The sequence below is a fragment of the Trichechus manatus genome, unplaced genomic scaffold (assembly GCF_000243295.1).
Source record: "Trichechus manatus latirostris isolate Lorelei unplaced genomic scaffold, TriManLat1.0 scaffold00013, whole genome shotgun sequence".
Taxonomy (NCBI): domain Eukaryota; kingdom Metazoa; phylum Chordata; class Mammalia; order Sirenia; family Trichechidae; genus Trichechus; species Trichechus manatus.
Window position 1 is genome coordinate 1,544,893 of NW_004443949.1, and position 13,385 is coordinate 1,558,277.

The 13,385-nt window shown below is 42.1% G+C and overlaps 1 protein-coding gene across 3 annotated transcripts in view; it reads right to left on the reverse strand.

The window, feature by feature from the left end:
* The window catches only part of CLDN10 (claudin 10), a 165,776-nt gene that overhangs the window by 15,712 nt on the left and 136,679 nt on the right, over nucleotides 1-13,385 (reverse strand). For 2 of the 3 annotated variants that reach the window (XM_004371393.1, XM_004371392.1), the window contains exons 2-3: nucleotides 5,811-5,972; nucleotides 5,641-5,722 (exon numbers count right to left, since the gene is read on the reverse strand). In XM_004371393.1, coding sequence (XP_004371450.1) covers nucleotides 5,641-5,722; nucleotides 5,811-5,972 — 244 coding nt within the window. Of the gene's footprint in view, nucleotides 1-5,640; nucleotides 5,723-5,810; nucleotides 5,973-13,078; nucleotides 13,299-13,385 lie in introns of those variants that run through there. The other variant, XM_004371391.1, reaches the window with a different exon arrangement.

Sequence of the window (13,385 nt, forward strand, 5' to 3'; positions counted from 1 at the left end):
GGTGTTGGAGAAGAATATTGAATATACCATGGACTGCCAAAAGAATGAACAAATCTGTCTTGGAAGAAGTACAGCCAGAATGCTCCTTAGAAGCAAGGCTAGCAAGACTCTGTCTCACATACTTTGGACATGTTATCAGGAGGGACTTAGTCCTTGGAGAAGGACATCATGCTTGCTGAAGTAGTGGGTCAGTGAAAAAGAGGAAGACCCTTAATGAGATAGATTGACACAGTGGCTGCAACAATGCATTCAAGCATAACAACGATCACGAGGATGGCGCAGGACCAGCCAGTGTTTCACTCTGTTGTACATGGGGTCGCTATGAGTCGGAACCAACTCGATGGCACCTAACAACAATAACAAATGTACTAGGCACTGTGCTAAGTAAAGACAGAAGTGAAAACACATTATTTTCTGACATCAAGGAACTTACTCTCCTGCAGGTTGATCAAGACACCAAAGAAACAGTCAGAACCTTCCTCTGGTGGTACCTCCAAATCCCAGCTCCCCAGGGTTAATGCTGCCATTAGCTTTGAGTCTTCAGAATATTGCTCTCTAAGTTCATGTACAAACTCAATCATAAGCACCAATTATTAGATTCCAGCTAAGGAAGTACTATCCCCTAGAATATGCCAATCAAAATCTTGTCTTAAAGATTATGATACTATTACAGCCTATGAACCACTACCCATCTGTCAGTCTGTCATCCTGTGGTGGGTTGTAAATAGCAGTAACGCAGTAGGGATTTTGTTTATGATGTTGCTATGATGCTGGAAGCTATGCCGCCAGTATTTCAAATACCAGCAGGGTCACCCCTGGTGGACTAGCTTCAGTGGAGCTTCCAGACTAAGACAGATGAGGAAGAAATGCCTTGTGACCTACTTCCAAAAACTGGCCACTGAACACTTCATGGATTACAACAGAACACTGTCTGACTCACTTGCTTTGGACACGTCATCAGGAGGGATCTATCGCTAGAAGAGGACATCATGTTTGGTGAAGTAAAGGACCAGCAAGGGCTAGGGAGACCCTTGGTGAGGTGGACTGGCACAGGAGCTGTAATAATGGACTCAAACATGCTGGCAATTGTGAGGATGACACAGGACCAGGCAGCATTTCATTCTGTTGTACATAAGGTTGCCATGAGTTACAGGCAACTTGGTGGCATCTGTGGAGCCCTGGTGACACAGTAGTTAAGAGCTTGGCTGCTAACCGAAAGGTCAGCAGTTCAAATCCACCAGCCGCTGGTTGGAAACCCTATGGGGCAGTTCTACCCTGTCCTATAGGGTCGCTATGAGTCAGAATCAACTGGATGGCAACGGGTTTGTTGGGCTTTTTTTTGGTGGCGTCTATCTACCTACCTATCTACCCACCTACCTATGTATGACCTATGAAGCCAGTTTACAGTGTGTTACCCAATTTGTAGTTTATCGATCTTCCTAACTGTCATCTCCCTCTCCTCCTTTCCTAGAATGTGCTGATAAGGGAAAACAGATGAAGTCAAGCTAGTCTATTTACTGGCTTTTATAGAAACGATTTTTATTTAAATGAAACCCGTGAATTCCTACAGATGTCATATGTCATTTTTATGCCTCTCTGCTATCATTGTGGGTAATTAGAATCTGATTGTATTAATACTTCTCAGGCTGCGATAATTCCTTGATCCACTTGGATTTGATTCAAGTCACTGAGGGCCTTTCTTTGTGCAAGGCACTGCAGAGAACACAGAGATGAGTAAGAGAAAGACCCTATCTCAAGGAGCTAACAAGTTCTCTATATGCAGATTCTCTATAAAGTCTATATTTCCTATAGGGCCTTGGTACATACAGCCTATTATCTGTAAATATTACCAATTTGTAAAAAATGCTGTTTTCATACAACGTAGCCCTTGTGTTCTTAATTACATAAGGTAATTGGAAAATTGTAGACGTCACATGTTTAAGTTATTGCAGAGAAGAGCAAATAAAGAAATCTAAAAGGATAAGCCACAACTTCAATACACCCAACTCCTCGCTTATCAACATGGTTAGGTCCCAAAGACCAGGTCATTATGTGAAAATTGGAGTCATGCGAAAATGAAGGATGAGCACATCAGATCACAAAATGGAGGAAGACTACTACATCATAATATAACTGCCAAATTACATCATTACATAACTGCCAAACCACTAAGGATCATGGCCCAGCCAAGGGGACACACAACCATCACAGCCAGCGTTACTCTCGCCTCACACCTTGGCATTCATTAGTGCCAGCCGGACGTCATTAATGTGCAAAATAGTCAGACAGTAGATTTTTTACTATTGTAAATGTGAAATGTTGGATAACAATATAATTGATGCGGAGTAGGTATATTACACACAATTAAAAAGCAATCTTAATAACAGCTAATACAAGGTGTTTGCTCTGTGCCAATCATTCTAAGCCTATATATACATACACTCTCTCAACTCTGACAGCAACTCTGTGAGATGGGTACCATTGTTGTCGCTGTTATCCAGCTGACAATACAGACAGAGAGACAGAGCAGGCACAGAGAGAAAGAGAAAAACTTGGAGGCTGACAGTGGAAATGGGACAGTTCAATGGAACATGAAGAATCTGGAAAAGAGGAAAACTTGTCATAGTACATAATTACTGAACTGAGTTTAATCAAAATCTGAAAGGGGACTGAGAAATGCCAACGCCCCTAACCTGAGTTAGGTGACTGAGCATATAACAAGCAGAAAGAAATTCACACAAAGGACTGATTTAAGCTACTGTGTGTACATGGCATATGCTGTAACCTTTTGAGGAAAGATTCAGATGATTTTCAAGCTCCTGACAAAGACATCTTTAATAACTGTCAGAAAATATAAACAGTGATGTAGAAAAGATAATCAAGAAAAGTTAGCAACATCAATAAACCGTAACAAATACGGTTTTGTTGTGTACTTAGGCTATCTAACCCTAAAATAAAAATTAGAGTTCAACAAAATATCTGGATGCCTGGTTCCTAATCTTCAGAAGTACAGTCTGTTTTCATTTCAATGTTTGGTGTCATGTACAGCTGTTCAAATCTCATTATCAGAAATAAATTTGGAGAAAATGTATACATCAGGACACATTTTTGTAACATAGGCAAAAAAGCAAAAGTTAAATTGAGGCCCAAGACAGCTACTTTTGTATCCAACTTAATAAACTCCCCGAATAACAGCTACTTGTAAAACATACAAAAGAAATCCTTTTAATGAACAGGATATGCAGAATACTGTCACAAAAATTATGAATTAGAATATTATAAACCATCAATTCTAGAGCAAGGATTCTAGAGTTAGACACCTTGGTTTGAATCACAGTTTAGTCACCCTACTAGTTTTGTTCCCTTGGATATATTCCTTCGCCTCTTTCCTCTTCTTTAAAGACATCTGTAAGAAATAAAAACATCTGCAATGCTCTGAAAGAAGTGCTTGGCACACGGTAGCAGCTTAACACAGTTAGCTATTATTTTCATTATCTATATTTAAAAGAAACCATTGCCATCGAGTCGACTGACTCGTGGCAATCCCATGTGTTACAGAGTAGAACTGAGCTCCATAAACATTTACTAACTGTGCATAACATGTACCAAAGACAGAACTGGAAAATTATGGTTCTCAGGATTCCTGGACCCACCAGAAAGAAGTACCGCACATCTGAACAATTATTTTAGGAGTTACTTTTTTTTTTTTTTTTAATTCTATAACATTTGATCTGAAATCTGAAAGAGAATTACTAAGCCTAGCTGATAGCAGTACACACATCTACCCAGGTGGCGTTCTACAGAGGTATATAATATGGGTATGTTCTCATATAAGACAAAATATTTGATATAAACATTATTATTTCTGATTTGTTTTCCCTGGGGTTTTCCAATCCAAAGAAATAAATCTAGGTAAACTATAAAAAGCAACAGCCTATAGTTTTAAAACAAACAAACAGATCTGTCAGTGCCAAAGCATTCATCTGCAACTGGGAAAGTCATATCTTGGTATCTGGGCCATGCTCCTAGAGCATTTTTTTAAAACCTTGTTAAAGGAAGGTTATAGAGATTGTTAAGGAAGTAATTAACAGAGTAATATAAAAGGTTAATTAAGAAACCCAGCCCAGAGACTGGCATCTGGCAAACAACGTTTTGGATGGTCAACAATCAAGTCAAGCTTTTAATTTTCTAGCATCATATCCCATTATTCTTTCTTTCCTGTCTTCTACCTGTCTTCCACTTTTCCTCTACTTGACTTCAACTTTATGATGTTCAGTGGATAAAGTTTATAGTTATAAATCCTATGCCTTGAGCTATTTAGAGGCAAGACGTTATGTAACACGAATAGTGGAAACAACCCAAATGTTCATCAACCGATGAATGGATAAACAAAATGTGATATATCCATATAATGGAATATTATTCGGTCATAAAAGAGTAATTAAGTACTGATACATGCTATGACATGAATGATCATTGAAAACATCATGCTAAGTGAAAGAGTCATATGAAATGTCCAGAACAGGGAAACCTATAGAGACCAAAAGTAATTTACTGGTTGTTTATGGCTGGGGGGGATGGAAAGAAAATAAAAATCATCACACATGGACCAATAAGCAACATCATGATAAATGGAGAAAAGGCTAAAGTCATCAAGGATTTCACTTTACCTGGATCCACAATCAACACCCATGGAAACAGCAGTCAAGAAATCAAATGACATATTGCATTGGGCAAATCTGCTACAAAAGATCTCTTTGAGGTGTTAAAAAGCCAAGATGTCACTTTGAGGACTAAGGTGCGCCTGACCCAAGCTACGGTATTTTCAATCGCCTCATATGCATGCAAAAGCTGGACGATGAATAAGGAAGACTGAAGAAGAATTGATTCCTTTGAATTGTGGTGTTGATGAAGAATACTGAATATACCATGGACTGCCAGAAGAACGAACAAATCTGTCTTGGAAGAAGTACAATCAGAATGCCCCTTAGAAGCGAGGATGGCGAGACTTCATCTTACATACTTTGGACACGTTATCAGGAGGGATCAGTCCCTGGAGGACATCATGCTTGGTAGAGGGTCAGAGAAAAAGAGGAAGATCCTCAATGAGATGGGCAGACATGGTGGCTGCAACGATGGGCTGAAACACACCAACGATTGCGAGGATGATGCAGGACCGGGCAGTGTTTCATTCTGTTGTACACAAGGTTGCCGTGAGGCAGAACTGACTCAATGGCACCTAACAACGACATCAACATAGCTAAAGGATATCGGGTTTCTTTTTGAAGTGATGAAAATGTTCTAAAATTGACTATGGTGATGGTTACCCAAATTTACTAATAACCAGTGGATTATACACTCTAAATGGGTGAATTGTACAGTATGTGATTATATGTCAATAAAGCTGTTGAAAAACAAAAACTCCAAAAAAAAGACACCATGTAACATGAAGTATTTAAGTGCATATTTTGCCAGTGGATCCCACAATACTTTAAATCTTGAATGCTACCATTAAATATCATTTATCAGAATGTCTTACTTCCGCATGCCATCTAAGAAATTCATGTATCTTAATTTAGAATATGAATTTATACACACTTCTCATGAGCTGAAAACATACAGACTGAGAACAGTGCTTACTTTTGCTCAACATAGAGAGGGTCAAAGAATTCCGTGGTGATCTTGTTCGCGTACAGGGAACAGCCAGTCATTGAGCACAGCCCTAAAAAGCACCAAAAGGAAATTACTACTGTTAGTATTAGTTCACGAATATCGTGAAGTACCTTGTTTGGAAGAAAGTTACTGTTTACCTGACAATATGAATACAATTCCAGCCAAACAAGCAATTTTAGCTTTGGCTTTATCTGAGCCTCCGACTTTGGTACACTTCATTCCAAACAGTGCAAATATGGAACCAAAAAAGCCCAGGCTGACAGCAGCAATCATAAGTCCTCGACATGCCTGGATATAACCTGCAATTAGAGTAGGTCATTTCACATTAACATAAAACACGCGGCTGTCCGGGGTAACTCCTCATTTTAGACTGTCATTCTGAATGAGTGTTCTCTTTCCCAAAAAAATCACCGAAAGCAAGTTCATCTGTCTATACTGAGTGCCTTATTTCTATGCCACATACTCTTAAGCACGGCTTCTGCATGATCCCTAGGAGAGATCTCTCAGTACTATTTTCCCACTTTCAGTGACGAGGAAACTGAGCCACACAGGTGACACGCTGCGCCAGAGGGGAGTTAGTAAGGGGCAGAAATGGATTCCATCCCAGATCTGACGCAAAGGCCATGCAACCGTGCCTCTCGCTGTGAGAAATATCTGCCGCTATCACAACCCTCTAACTCCTCCACACACTGGGTCTTTTACGTAGATGATTTAACAGTTTTGAACTTTATAAAATTATGCAATTTATAATTGGGCAGCAATTCTCCCAAAGGGTCAAACCTTCCAACATTAGTGAAAGCTTATAAATGCAACCACCTAAAATATCATCTTGAACCATGGGAAGTCTAAATTATGAACTATCTTACTGACATTTTATGATTTTTAGGGCACATGAAACAAATGTAGGTTTAAAAAGCATTGTTTGGTAGAATAACTTCTAGTGATTACATCAGCTGTTTGCACACAAATGGGTGCTTTCAAAGTGTGCTGTTTGTTTGCTCAGTCCTCCTGTACACTGGTTTGCACCATTCATTTCCTCAGCCACATATTTTATTTGCACAGCCCAGGTGATAGTGCACTTCAGCCCAGCTTTTGCCCAAACACTAACAAATTTTTAATTAATAGAGTTTAAACGAATAAACTTTTACCACATAAGGTCTTCTTTCATTTCAGCCTAAAACCGTGTCATATTTCAGTCTGAAATATTGACAGCAGACCAATATTAGGTATACTTACTAGGTTTAAGTAAATATTTGTTAAGCAAATGAACATACACATACACATCAGGTTTACATTTGGAATTAAACTATCAGTTTAACTTGAAAGGCTTCCACGTGCCAAGATACACACATCATTTCTTATTAGTGTTCAGGCAAAGCTTACGGTAAAATTTTCAGTCTTTCCCAAAAAATATGGATGAGAGGTCACCAACTGGCATTTATTCCCTGAATGTATGATGACCACAGTCTTAGAATGGTTATTTAAAGCTTTATCCCTATTCATAGGATCCATTTTCAGGAGTAAAGCGGAGATGCTCTACTCAATTCTAACAAACTTCAAAAAAAACCAAACCAGACCCACTGCCATGGAGTTGATTCCATCTCATAACGACCCTATAGGACAGAGTAGAACTGCCCCATAGGGTTTCCAAGGAGCGGCTAGTAGATTTGAACTGCCGACCTTTTGGTTAACAGCCAAGCTCTTAACCACCGCGCCATCAGGCCCTCACAACTCAGACTGCAATTACAGTGACCTCCTGTTTTATAATGTGAACTACTTCCAGATAGAAAATAATTTCACTGATGGTGGGGCTGTCAAAAATAGCAGAAGTAATTTTATTTTTAGCAAAACAGATAATGGGGGCTTATTTTGATGGCAATAATCATGCAGCAGGGCTATCTGGGTCTCTGCTGCCAAATACTGAACCCTCTCGATTTTCAACTTCAGCCTTAAAGTCTCGGAGCCCAAGCCGAGGCAGAGCAGGTAGGGGCACAGAGAGAGACAGGACATCTGTTAGTCTCTTGCAAGATTCAAAGAGTAAACCAGATAACCATAAAACTGGCTTCTCGCTCACAACCAGAGCTACAGGGACACTGTGGTTTGATCATTTTTTGATTTATTCCAATTTATGGTTTTGAGGTATTTTAGCAGATTTTGACTGCAGTCACTAAACAAACAAAGAACAACAAAGAAAAATGGAAGGGGGATGGACAGGCCTCTGTAATATAAAAAATCAAACTATCCTAGAAAGCTTTATCCTGTACCATAGCTGGACAATGAATAAGGAAGACAGAAGAAGAATTGATGCCTTTGAATTATGGTGTTGGAGAAGAATATTGAATATACTATGGACTGTGAAAAGAACGAACAAATCTGTCTTGGAAGAAGTACAACCAGAATGCTTCTCAGAAGCAGGGATGGCAAGAATATGTCTCACATACTTTGGACATGTTATAAGGAGGGACCAGTCCCTGGAGAAGGACATCACGCATGGTAAAATAGAGGGTCAGTGAGAAAGAGGAAGACCCTCAACGAGATGGACTGACACAGAGGCTGCAACAATGGGCTCAAACATAACAATTGTTAAGATGGTGCAGGACTGGGGAGTGTTTTGTTCTGTTGTACACAGGGTGGCTAGGAGTGGGAACCGACTTGACGGCACCTAACAACCACGACATAATTTGCATTTACTTTAGTTACCTTACAGGCTTTATTAACAGAAAATGCAGAAGGTTAAGTTCTGCAATCTGGTCACGTAGAACATGGAATGCATTTTCCCAGATGGTTAGAATCCCAGGCCAGGCCACCTAATCCTTAATATGACTGGTAAAATAATAGTCGTCCTTAAACTCTATTTAACCTCTACCCATAACATTTTTCCGTGAGTTTCTCACTCTGAGCTCTCGCTGCTCAGCCCTAGTTCCTGCAGCAGGAACTGCTCTGTTCTCTTGGCACAGCAGGCGGGATGGAGAGAGCAGTTGTGATGTGGTCATGCCTTTCTGTAGTACCAACCGGAACACTGATTTGAAGGGCAAGGTACCTCTCTCCAGTGCGTGAACAGCAGCAATAACTTGCTAGCTTTTTATAAGTAAAAAGAGAAGTTACCTCAGGTCAATCATTTTCCACATTTGCTGAAATGGGGAGCAATGAGCAGGGCATGGGGTTCCTGGGAATAAACTCTCTTGCCAGCCATAAATATAATCAAGATATTTGTAAGCCTGAGGTTTATAAATTAGGGGCCACCAGTGCTTATAAACACCCAGAGACTCAGTCCTGAGGTATCTTAGAATGAACTCTTTCAGAGTTTCTCTTTTCAAAGGCAGACCTCTACAATCTTGCTTTTAAACAGTTCCTGAGGGTACAACTTATTTCAAGTAACACCATCAAGGGAAGTAGCACTAAAAAACCTAGTCAAGGAGGCCATTATTTTTGACAGGTCTAATTTACTGACACCCTTAATAGCTAATTAACACATTAAGGTGCTGAAGCATGAACATATTTACTTTTAAGTTCTCTAAAGTATAATTTATAGCTGAATCTTTCAGGAGACATGGAAACAGTTCCACTAACAAAAATAGATGGCATATACTAAAAACAACATGGCTGAAAATGATTCTCAGCTAATGTCCAAGTGGCGCTTTGAAAGGAATATAGGTTAGCAATAAACAGAAATCACTAGCTCACTCAACCATGAAATCTTCAATGGGTAAAATAGTGTCTTTAAATCCATGAATTCTGTTGGATAAAAACCTTCAAGGTGTCCTTTAACAGTTAAGTGTTTTCCAAAGTATGTGTACCTTATTTTAAATTGCAAACTAGCAGAAAATATCCACTTGATGGAGACAATCTGCTAGAAGCACATGTGCTAGCTGTTGGATTCAAGGGGGGACAAAGAATGTGCTTTTCTTATACGTAGCAGCTTTGCGTGGAAAGCCTGATGGCATAGTGGTTAAGTGCTATGGTCGCTAACCAAAAGGTCAGCAGTTTGAATCCACCAGCCTCTCCTTGGAAACTCTATGGAGCAGTTCTACCCTGTCCTATAGGGTCACTATGAGTTGGAATTGACTCAACGGCAACAGGTAGTAGCTTTGTGTCATTTCTGCAAATCCCTTGGGAGAAGAGTGGTATGGGGGTAGGAGTGAGAATTCTGGCTCTTCTATTTATCAGCTGTGTGCCCTTGATTACATCACTTAATCTCTCTGGGCCTCAGTTTTCTCATCTGTAAAATGGGGATAGCAGCACCTACTTCACAGGATGAAGAAAATGAACAAAGTGCCTGGTGAGTAGTAAGAAACATCATCAAATCTTCCCTTCCATAACACTGAGATTAATTCTACGCAGAATTAGAGTTGGATTCTTAATATCGAATAACAATAAATCTAGACATTTAGCTTTTCCAGGCTTCATTTTCCTTATGGGTAAAACAGAGATGACAATGATATTCTCCTGTCAATGAGAAATCACAGCGCTGACCTCCTTTAGGAAATTCAAGATAATGATCCCCTCATCTGCATCCAAGAGGCTTCACCTCCCGGCTAAGGATAGACTAGCCAGAGCTAGAAGCCTTCCCTCTCTCTTCCTGGATTCCCTTCTCAATCTAGAACTTTGGCCTGGTTTAAGGGGAGGGTTGGTGTGCTCAGGCCTGTGGCCACCACTGCCCACAGTAACACAGCTTTCTCCGGCCACTGAAAGGCAATGTCAGGAAGTTCACAGGCAGGGTGCCTTCAGCAGGACTTGACTCAGAGGCAGCAGCCAACAGATGTGGCTGTCCTGGGAATACAGACAGACAGCAGACAGGCAGAGGGCCCCGCTCAGGGAAGCCCCATACGGAGGTGGGCAAATCAATTCCCCTGCCTACGAAAAAGTAGCTTTGTGGTTTAGCTCTCAAAAACGTTACTCTGGGAGATAAAAAAAAACTAAGCTTATCACGTTGGGATAGGGAAAGCCTTCGTAAGCCACAAAGGGCAAAGTCAACAAGGAAGAGACTGACATTTCATTACATTAGAAATTTTAAAGTTCTGTATGGAAAAAAGGCACCATAAAGTTAGAAGAAAAGCCATGGCCTGAGACTGCAATATATATATATATAACAAACCAAGACCTGACATCCAGAATTTTAAAAAATAAAATCATTTAAACCAATAAGAAACAACAGAATCATGGGCATAAGATACAGACAGGCAATTCACAAAAGGGAAGATAAAAATGGTCAGTAAATATACGATAAGATGGTCCAGATCACAAATAATCAGGGAAATGCCAATTAAAATGAAATTAAGATAATATCCGTCACCCATCCATTAGGTGAAAAACTTCTTGGTGAGACTGTGGAGAAACAGGTGCTCTAACACACTGGTGGTGGAATGTAATTTGGCAGTACAGGTTGAACAGTAAAATGCGTACCTTACTGCCTTGACAATTCCATTTCTTAGTATCTACAGAAACACATACGTGCACAAAGAAATGAGTCTAAAGATTTCCATACAGTGCTGATAACAATGATGAGCTAGAAAGAATCCAGTGTCTAACAACGGGTAAACGGTTCAATAAAGCAGTTAGTCCAGACCAATGAATACTATGCAACTGTTAAAAAGAATTAGTCCTGTATGTACTGGCTTGGAAAGACAACTTAATAATCTAAAACCATTGCAGAACAATAGTGTGCTATCATTTATATTTTTAAGTCATTTTCTAGACTCAGGAACACAGAGGAAGGCCATTTTGCAGGTTGGGTTGCATACAGATGTCACTCCTTCACTCTTTGTCCCACTCTCGACTACATCTAGAATTTGATCACTGGGGCTCTGTCCTGCTTCCTCCTCACCACCCCACCTGCCTCAAAATCAGAATACCACAACCACTCTCACCTCACAAACATACGGTGAAAACTTCATTAATCTATACTCAATAATCTTCACGGGGCATTTATTTGTCTCTCTTTCTCTCGTGCCCCCCAACTGTCCTATAGAAGGAAGTGTACCTACCTGGCACGCTATCTCAGGTAACAATACAGTTACAAAGTAAGAAGGCTCTAGGACAGTTACGGTCAACTGCATATCCCTGAACATAAACCACAGAAACAAGAGCCTGCCTGTTCACAGCATCTGCCTGGATGTGTGCTCTGTGGGGCTCAGGAAATTCAACAGCAGTTCTAGGGAATAAACAGCATTCCAGCGGCAAACCAAACCGGGAGACACCCTTCGAACCCCAGACACGTATTCTCTTACCCTGAGGTTCCATCAAATACCACACTGAGCAACAGTTTGCTTTCCGTGGCTTGTACCATGTTAGAGGAATCAAATCTTGAGTCTTGTATTTAGCCAGCTGCATAAATAATAAAAACTTCAAGTGCAATCATAAAAGACAAAGAAAGCACCTCAAACCTAAAAACAATATAAACGATTCCGCTTAAGTGTCTGTGGGGATCCATCTAGTCGTCTGTTGTAAAATCCTGGAGAAGAAAGCCTAGAATTTGAGCAGTCATCGAGACCTGGCTGACATCTACTCTCTTGAAACGAAACGGGGCCCCTTTTCAATGTGAGTATCTAGCTGTTGCTACAACGCAAAACCATATAAAGCCTGGTCAACAGTAACAACGTACATAGTTGAACATCTACAAAGGAACACAGAGACTCGCCGAACGGACCAGGGGAGGCAGGGTCACATTATAGGTCAGTTCCCGGCACAAGATCCTTGCTCGCCAAGATTCTCTACCCTCTGCTGAGTCTTCACCTGCAGCGCAGGCAAGATAGGTTTCCTGGGGATGTTTGTTTTCCTAAAACTTGGAGAAAGTATTAAAGGCCAGCCAGCCAAATTTGTAAAAACGTTTTTAAGTGGTGTGTGTGTCGGGGGGGTGGGGGGTCGAGAACGGGCTATAGTTTCCTTTTTTCCTGCCTACTTTTAGAAGAACCAACAAAACGGCTAACGGGAGTTAAGGGCAAGTACATCTGGCTTTCAGTGACACGGAATTCATAAGAACCGAGCTCTTTTGGGGACAGGGTGGAGGAGACAAAGCACCACAGCATGAACTCCGCGTCTGGTGTGGGTGCGTGGTCCTGGCAGCCCCCAAGAGGCAGGGTCCCATACCCATGTCCTCAACTCTCAGGACAGCAAGGGGCTCCCCCCCGCCCCCGACAACTGAGAGTCACCCCACCCGGGCCTGCCTGCGTAACCCCTTTCCCAGGGTCCGGGGCCCGGGCAGGATCCCCGCGGGGCAGCCGTTCAGGGACGGCAAGCGACAGGCACGGGGAGCCTCTCCGGCTCCCTCGGGCCCTGGGAGGCGCGCGGGGCCGAGCCTCGGAGTCCGGTCGGGAGTCCCGCCGGGGGCCGTGGGGTCGAGGAGGCGCCCCCAAGGGCTCGTCAGGGAGGTGTGAGGGCCAGGGGGCGGGGGTGAGGGGATGCAGACCGTCCAGCGCCAGCATGGAAGGGAAGTCTTTGCAGTTGGAGACGCCGGTGGAGTCGGTAACGCACGTCTTCCACAGGTTGGCCCAATAGGTGGCGGTGGTGATGACCGTGCCGTCGATGGTGGACACTTTCCAGTAGTCGGTGGGCAGCGTGGAGGACACCAGCACCCAGCCGGAGATGGAGACCATGAAGGCGATGATCTCCGAGGCTGTGCTCGCCATGCTGCCGGCTGCAGCCGCGCTCGAGCACCTACTCGGCGCTGCACCCCTGCGCGCCTGCCCTCGAGCGCCCGGCCCCGCGGCTCCGCC